The sequence below is a fragment of the Cervus canadensis genome, chromosome 5 (genome assembly GCF_019320065.1).
Source record: "Cervus canadensis isolate Bull #8, Minnesota chromosome 5, ASM1932006v1, whole genome shotgun sequence".
NCBI lineage: Eukaryota > Metazoa > Chordata > Mammalia > Artiodactyla > Cervidae > Cervus > Cervus canadensis.
In genome coordinates, this window is record NC_057390.1 from 45,749,242 (window position 1) to 45,758,069 (window position 8,828).

Below are 8,828 nucleotides of genomic sequence, written 5' to 3' on the forward strand. Positions count from 1 at the left end.
CTCTTCCTCCTGGCAACCATAAGTATATTCTCTAAGTCTCATCAAGGTACATTTGTTGAGAGATTTCTGTGGGCTGGATGCAGTTATGAGAGCTGAAGGATGTAAGATAGAAATTCCAGAGCTTGGCAGCTCTCTGGCTGGCTCAGACAACTGACATTTGTTATCTTAGAGTTCTGGAGGCCAGAACTTGAACATCAAGGTGAACAAGGCTATGCTCCCTTCGCAGGAAGTAGGAAAGGATCTTGTCCCATTCTCTCTCCTGGTTTCTGCTAGCTCCTCAGCTTGTGGTTGCATAACTCCAGTCTCCACATGGCATACTCCCCGTGTGCATGTTTCCATCTCCATAAATTTCTGCTTTTTTAAAAAAATTTAACTGTGCTAGGTCTTAGCACGAGGAATCTTTGTTGTGGCCTGCATGCAAGATCTTTACTTGTAGCATATGAGATCTAGTTCCCTGACAAGGGATTGAACCCAGGCCCCTTGCATTGGGAGCGTGGAGTCTTAACCACTAGACCACCAGGGAATCCCTCATCTTGCTTCTGCTTGTACTCAATTGTGTCCAAATCTTTACAAGTCCATGGACGGTGGCCTGCCACAATCCTCTGTCCATGGGATTCTCCAGGTAAGAATACTGGAGTGCATTGCCATTTCCTCCTCTAGGAAGGGGAGGAGATCTAGGGGATCTTCTCAACACAGGGATCAAACTCATGTCTCCTGCATTGGCAGGCAGATTCTTTACCATTGAGTCACCTGGGAAGCTTGAAGTCCCCATACATTTGCCGTTTTTATAAGGATACCAGCCATTTTGGATTAGGGGCCCACCCTACTTCAGCATGACCTCATTTTAACTTACCTACTTACATCTGCAATGGCTGTGGTGGAACAAGGTCACAGTCAGAGGCTGAGGGTTAGGACTCTGACACGTGAGTTTTGGGGAGATGCAACTCAACTCATAACAGTTGCCAGAGCCTGGAACAGGGTACCATTTGGGGAAACACCCCTCTTCTCCCTTAATCTGCTTCTGCCCACAGCCCAGAAGGACTTTCTACTTGAGGTTCCTCTGTCCACTTCTGGCGCCCCCTAGAGGGAGAATTGTCCACTGGGTGGTTCAGGGCCTGCTCCTTTTGTTTATGTCCCTAGGTGGGTGAGGCTGGTGGGGCTGCTAAGGCCACACTTGTGGGCATGGCTTTCCTTTGCCTGTCCAGCGATCCTGGTCTCTCTGTCCCCACGGGAGTGACCTAGTCCACCACACAGCCTCATGCTCCAGCTCCTTGCTGTGTGGCTGTCCGGCGGGACATGTCATTCCAGGGCTGGTCTACAGATCCGGCTACATGTGTTCCTTATAGGACTGCCTGAGTGGACAGCCTGGGGTCTGCTTTCAGGGTGAGAATCAGACTTAACCCTGCAGGATGTAATATGTAGATGATCAAGTTTTACAAAACTAGAGGTGATCAGTGTTCAAGAACCCCATTAAGGAAAAGCCATCAAGAAGAAAGGACATTTTGGGGACTTCCCTGGTGGTCCAGTGGCTAAGATTCCCAATGCAGGGGGCCCAGGTTTGATTCGTGGTCAGGAGACTGGATCCCACATGTTGCATGCCGCAACTAAGCTGATGAAGCCAAATAAACAAAAATAAATATTAAAAGAAGAGAGAGAGAGGCAACACCAGGTCCACTTCTCTCTCAGTCTCTCTCCTTTACCTCCCTTTCCCTTTCCTCCTTTAAGCAAAAAGAAGACATTTTTTTTCTTAAAACAAAGTTCACTTTATTACATTAGTTGTACACGCTAAAAGAATACGAAATGCAGACTTTGTCTAAATTCTCTTGCTGACTCTCTTGAAGACAATGTCGCCCTTCGTCATGGTCTGAAAGCCAGAAAAGAAATCATGAAATGTTCATCTGATGTATAATTATAAAGAATAGTTAAGCCCCAGTATGCTAATATATGCAGCAACTCAGAGACGCCTCTGTTCTCTATAGGACCGGAGGAAGGATAGGCAATCTTTTCTAAAATCCCATGCCAAGTCTTTGTCACTTCTTCACATTCAGAGCTGTCCTGCCTTTTACAGAATTCCTTTCTACATCAGTGACTTAGAGCAAGACCATCCAAACCAGTTCAATCCAATCCAATTTCTCAACATTTCATTGAATACTTCTTGCTCCTGCTCATTCTCTAACTTGTGTCTGATTCTTTGTGACCCCATGGACTGTAGCCTGCCAGGCTCCTCTATCCACGGGATTCTCCAGGCAAGAATACTGGAGTAGGTTGCCATTTCCTTTCCCACAGGTGCCTTATTATCATTCATTGCAAGATGGTAAGAAACATACAAAGCCCGTCTGTCTGTAATGAGAGTGGCTCCTTCTAGGGTTGTGCAGTGTATCACCATGGATATCCAGTTCAGAGGAACCCTAGCCCTGCCATCTCCTGGCTGTATGCTGCCTCAGTTTCCATATTTAGGAAATTCAGCATTGGTGGGAAGATTTGAGAAAATGTGTGGAAACTGCCTGGGGCACAAAGGATGCTCAGGAAGTAGTAGCAGAGACTGACCACAGGAAATAGTCACTGCTCTTCACGTCTCCCCTGCTCCCCCACTATCCACCTCCCCACCCAGCCCCAAGTACTAGGACGCCCAAGCTGAGAGCGCAGACTTACACTGGTGACAGTGTCACCATTGAATTCAGTCACAGACTTGACGCCTTTGAAAGTTGTCACCAGTTTATTATCACCTTCCAGCTGAACCACCGCCTGTAGGGGACAGAAGAAATAGCCTGTGAGGAGGGGTCCAAGAGGGAGTAACTCTTGCTAATGAGGTTGGCTCCCCGGCATGGGACTCTGCTTACAGCAACCAAACCCCCTTCCCTGGCTCTGAACACAAGTGAGGTCATGTAAGAACTGAAGAAAACGGCAGGGCTTCTTTTGTCAGACTTTTCATTTATGGGCTGTGATCCATGAGTCAGCATAAGATGGCTAAGTGGTCTCAAATCAAACACTAAAGTCAAGTAACAATTTTCCAAGTTAATGGAGGGAGGAAGTAGTAAGATTCAAAACACTGGCCATTTGGGAGAACAACTGTCTTGGTTTTGTGTTACCTTATGTTATTCCTTCTAGCACCTTCATCTTTCCTCTTGTGGTCTCCTTTTCACACATGCAGGAAGAGGTAACAGAAACCCAGCAGGGAGCAGAAGATACTGGCCAAGGTTAAAATTTGCCTCCAAAATGGACAGCTGGAAAGGGCCATGACAGCTTGCCCCTTACTGTAGGCGTATAAGAGAGTTTCCCTTCTAAAATTTATCATAGGTTTCCTGACCTGTAATGTTTTATCTGGGGAAGCAGAAGTCAAGAGTCACTAGAAAAGATTAAAAAAAAAAAAAAAGACCAATGGTTGTGCTGAGACAGATCCACAAAGTTTTCTGGGGTCAGGGGATACTGGGGTAGAGGAGTGGGGATCTCTGCTCAGTGGTATTGGTGATGCTAGTATTGGCTTGTGGGGTTTGGGAGGGAGGAATAGAGACTCTTTGTGAGGGGCACCCCCTTGCCTGGATCTCCCTGCCACCGCCTGCCCACCACTCACACATCCTACCCCTCAGCTTGAATACCTTATCCACAGCCCAGTAGAGGTGATGCTAGCTTATCCACTGTCTTTGCTCTGGGAAGTGACTGTGCCCATTTCACAGATGAGGTAGTGAAGACCAGGGGTCACTGACCAACCTGCAAGGCTTGATCTGAAGGCCTGTCTGGGGCCTTGGTTCTCTGGTATAGCCAGCACCTCCTTCAGGAAGTCTCTCCCCATGACCACCAGCTCTAGGCTTGGCAAAGCCATTTCCTTAGGATCAGGGATGAACTTAGGGCTCTGCTAAGGTTTTGCACTGACTCCCATTTGCCTGTTTCTGGGCCTGGGAGAATCTGAATCTTTTAGACTCCTGCTCTGGGCCTGGTTCCCCCATACCCTCCATATGGGAGAGCTCAGATTCTCCTCTAGTCAAAGCTATGGTTTTTCCAGTAGTCATGTATGGATATTAGAGTTGGACCATAAAGAAGGCTGAGTGCCAAAGAATTGATGCTTTTGAACTATAGTGCTGGAGAAGACTCTTGAGAGTCCCTTGGAATGCAAGGAGATCAAACCAGTCAATCCTAAAGGAAATCAGTCCTGCATATTCACTGGAAGGACTAATGCTGAAGCTGAAACTCCAATACTTTGGCCACCTGAGGTGAAGAGCCAACTCTTTGGAAAACACCCTGATGCTGGGAAAGATTGAAGGCAAGAAGAAAAGGGGGCGACAGAAGATGAGATGGTTGGATGGCATCACTGACTTCAAAGGACATGAGTTTGAGCAAACTCAGGGAGATAGTGAAGGACAGGGAAGCTGAGTGTGCTGAAGTCCATGGGGTCACAAAGAGTCAGATGTGACTGAGCAACTGAACGACAATAATAGATTCTCAGGCCAGAGCTCCTCCAGGAGGTCCCAGGAAACTGACACCTCCCCTAAGAGCTTCTTTCTTAAGAGCTGGTTTATTTATTTATTTTTAATTGGAGGATAATTTATTTACAATATTGTATTTTTTGCTTGTGTGTTTAGTCACTCAGTTGTGTCTGACTCTGTAACACCATGGACTGTAGCCCGCCAGGCTCCTCTGTCCATGGGATTTCCCAGACATGAATACTGGAGTGGGTGGCCATTTCTTACTCTAGGGGATCTTCCTGACCCAGGGATCGAGCCTGCGTCTCCAATGTCCCCTGCATTGTAGGTGGATTCTTTATCCACTGAACCATGTGGAGACAGTATTGTCTTGGTTTCTGCTATCTCTCTGCCTTTCCACCCCAGCTGGGGGTTCAGAGATAGGGTCTCAGCAGTAGGAATTGTGAGCTGGGAGCCTTGAGGGAGGAAGCCTGGGGCCAGGCTCCAGGAAAAGTTCTGGAAGCAGAGGGTGGCTGGAGGGGGCGACTCTTACCTTGATCTTCTCCCCAGTCATGAACTCCATCTCACACTCCTCCCCCAAGGTGAACTCATTCTGGATCACTTTGGAGCCAGCGGTGATGGTGAACTTGAAGTGCTTCCCATTCTGCACGATTTCCGACACCCCCTTGATATCCTTTCCCTTCTGGATGACGTCATCGGGCATTCCTGGAGGGAAGCATTGAAGGTTTAGAGGTGGGTAGAAGTGGGAGTGGGGCATCCCTGGTGGCTCAGTCAGTAAAGAATCTGCCTTCAATGCAGGAGACCCGGGTTAGATCCCTGGGTTGGGAAGATCACCTGGAGAAGGAAATGGTTACCCATCCCAGTATTCTTGCCTGGAGAGTCCCATGGACAGAGGAGCCTGGTGGCCTACAGTCCATGGGGATGGAAAGAGTCGGACATGACTGAGCCACCAAACAGCAGAGGTGGGACCTGCAAGTTGGCGGTCACAAGAGAAACCCTGTGGTGAGAAGGGGGAGGAGAGATCCCTGAGGCCGTGGCACTTCCTGGAGCCCTGTGAGCAAACTGAGCTTTGACCTCTGAAAGCGAAGGTCAGTGGCCTGATTTGGCCTGACCTCAGGTGCCCACTATCTTGCCAGTTTGGTTTGTTAAAAAAAGAAAAAATCACTTCTCTGCCCCGGGGAAGCTTTCCTTAGCTGAGCACCTGCTTCTTACTCGCTCTCCCTACTCCATCCTCCCTGTTTAAAGCTCGGAGACTTTGCTTTTAGAGTGCAAGTATTTTTTCCTCCACACTCAGGGTGACCATCAGCTTGCCTCCCAAGTCAGGTCCCTCCTGAGAGTGAAAGGGAAGCTCTTAAAAATTATGCCAGGATGGGAGGGAGATTCAAGAGGGAAGGGATATACATACACTTATGGCTGATTCATGCTGACATATGACAGAAACCAACACTACATTGTAAAGCAGTTATCCTCCAATACAAAATAAATGAATTAAAAAACTATTCACGGACAAGAATAGGCTGCAGGATCGTGCCTGGCAAGCCTATGCCCCCCATCCCTACCTCCACTTCTGCCGTCAAGGCTTTTAAGGAAGATGGACCAGGAGTCCCTTCTCCGGGGACAGAGTGTGATGAATATCAGAGTGTGTCTGTGCTGTCATATGAACTGAGGCTCAGGAAAACCGGGTGCACTGATAGTGATGGGGAGGCTCCTGTTGCCAGGTGAGGGATACAGAGACAAGAGGTGTTGTGTTGTGTCCTAGAGGAGAAGATCCCAGCTCTCAGCCACCCCAGAATGCTTCCCATCTCTGCCTTTGCTATCTTCCCCACCGTCTCCTGCTCAGCACTCTTCCTTGTCTCCCCACCCCATTTGCTTCCTCCCCCTGGAGCACAATATCCTCCTCCAGTCCCCAGGGGACACTTTCTCATCTCTCAAGGCCCAAGGCTCACCTTCGCTCCTACCAAGCCTTCCCCTGACACCCTCCCACAGGCACCACATCCTCCTGTAAGTGACTCAGTGGGGTGAGTGGGTGACAAGGATTTAAAGTGGGGTCCCTGGGAACCAGTGTTGGCTTTATATCTCAACTCAGTTTGGGATTATGATCTGTGTGACCCCAGTTGGCATTAGTTGCTCTTTCAAGGCCTTCATTGCCTTGCCTGTAAAATAGGAAAAATAATAGTGCCGAGCTCAGAGTTAATGGTGAGGACTCAACCTGGTGGCTCATACAGTAAAGAATCTGCCTGCAATACAGGAGACCCAGGTTTGATCCCTGGGTCCAGAAGATCCCTTGGAGAAGGGAATGGCAACCCACTCCAGTATTCTTGCCTGGAGAATTCCATGGACAGAAGAACCTGGTGGGCTACAGTCCATGGGGTTGAAAAGAGTTGGACATGACTGAGTGAGAGGAGGCTAACAACAGGAAGTTGCCCATCTGGGGCTTTAGCACGAGACCTGGCACTGAGTCAACACTCAAGACACGTTAGAAGAGGCTGTGTTGCATTCATTTCTTCTCTTTCTTCTCTCTATAAATTGTGACCTTGGAAATGCGGCTCACTGTTATCTGTCTCTGTGGTATCTGCTCAGCACAGCACTCTGCTCAGCGTGTGGTTGGCCTTGAATAAGAGTTTGTTAGAAGAATGAAGAAAGGAATGAATGAGTGAATGAACACGGTCACTCAGTGAGGTAGCCATGGAGGTGGCTTCAATCTAGATCAGATCTTAGTTCAGTGCCATTTCCACTTGCCTAAGGTATAGTCTTGTCCAGGGAGGAATAGCCCAAAATTGCACAAGAAACCTGCAGAACATGATTCCAAATCTGTATGAAGCTTGAACTGCTCCTCCTGTCTGACTTTAGGACCCTGACTGGCCACCACTCGCAGGGCCAAGCCTTCATGGCCATGATCCCAGCCTCGGCCCAGCACTCACCGACTGCCTTCATGAAGGCCTCATAGTTCTCCTGGGTCTGGACTTGGTACTTGCCGGAGAAGTTCATGGTGGTGGAGAGGCTTTCTTCACAGCTGATCCACCAGCTCTTCTGGCAGGGCTGCCAGTATGGGCCAGTGTGGGCTAATTTATAGGGGGCTCCTTCCCCTCCAAAAGTCGGTCACAAGTCATCAGCTGTCATCTCCTTTATGGCCAGGGTCAAACATTAACTCTTGAGAGCAATGGTCAACGATAAAAAAACAGGATGGGCCTGGCAGCGGATTGCTCCAATTCAGCAAACATTGGTGAGTGTCAATCAGGTACAAAGCCCTACAACCCTGCAGACTTTAAGGTGCTACTTTCTGTAAAATGTGTGTGTGTGTGTGTGTGTGTGTGTGTGTGCACATACATTCCTATTGTTGTTGTTTAGTTGCTCAGTTGTTTCTGACTCTTTGCGACCCCGTGGATTGTAGCCCACCAGCTTCCTCTGTCCATGGGATTTCCCAGGTAAGAATACTGAAGTGGGTTGCCATTTCCTTCTCCAGGGGATCTTCCCAACCTAGGGATCGAACCCCGGTCTCCTGCATTGGCAGGCAGATTCTTTACCCCTGAGCCACCAGAGAAGCCCATATATACCTATACACACAAACCTGCATGTGTGTGCATGTTCACATATACACATATACACGTGTGTGTGTGTGTGTATGTGTGTGTGTTGGGGTCTAAATCTAGAAGCTCCAGGAAAAATGCCAAGGAATCCCTTCAGTCTCAAAATCTCACTTTAGTTACATAACCTTACCATCTCTTCCCATCTTTAAAAAAACAAATTTTTAAATTAATTTATTAGAGGATAATTGCTTTATAATATTATGTTAGTTTACATACTGTACACTATGTTGCTGGACCATATCATGAATCGGCTGTAAGTACACATATGTCCCCTCTTTCTCAAGCCCACCCCTCTAGGTTATCACAGAGCACTGAGCTGAGCTCCCTGTACTATACAGCAGCTTCCCATTAGCTGTCTATTTTGCACATGGTAGTGTATATATATATGTCAGTGCTACTCTCTCAGTCCATCCCCACTATGTCCATAAAGTCTTCCCATCTTTATCTTCACACAAACCTGTCATCAGCCCCTAGAGCTGCTTTGTATTCTGGGAATCCCTCCTTGATGACCATGGGTACACAGTCTCCTTTTGGAAGTGTGAAAGAATACCTTTAAATCAGACATGTAGAAATTGAGATGCATTTAATTAGCCAGAGACAAGTTAGGAGAAAGAAGAGGGAAGGACCTCCTGGATCAACTGAACCTATTGGGGTATCCCTGCCTCCCTGTTGGCTTTCACGGGGCCTCTCTTTTCTTCTCCCCTTGATCACCTTCTCTGTGAATACTCTGGGCTCAGAGATCACGTTGCAAATATCTATATTCTCATTCCTACTGGGATTTTTTTTTCTCTAAGTCTTCTTTTCCACTGTACCTTTTCTTTGG

At 47.8% G+C, this 8,828-nt stretch overlaps 1 protein-coding gene across 1 annotated transcript; it reads right to left on the bottom strand.

The window, feature by feature from the left end:
* Window positions 1-1,738: 1,738 nt before the first annotated feature.
* FABP1 (fatty acid binding protein 1) lies at window positions 1,739-7,509 on the bottom strand. Its single transcript, XM_043468771.1, has 4 exons — window positions 7,340-7,509; window positions 4,951-5,123; window positions 2,653-2,745; window positions 1,739-1,864 (listed from the first exon to the last, which is right to left on the bottom strand). The coding sequence occupies exons 1-4, from the start codon at window positions 7,404-7,406 to the stop codon at window positions 1,814-1,816; spliced, it is 384 nt and encodes a 127-aa protein (XP_043324706.1). The 5' UTR covers window positions 7,407-7,509; the 3' UTR covers window positions 1,739-1,813.
* Between the last annotated feature and the right edge of the window lie 1,319 nt (window positions 7,510-8,828).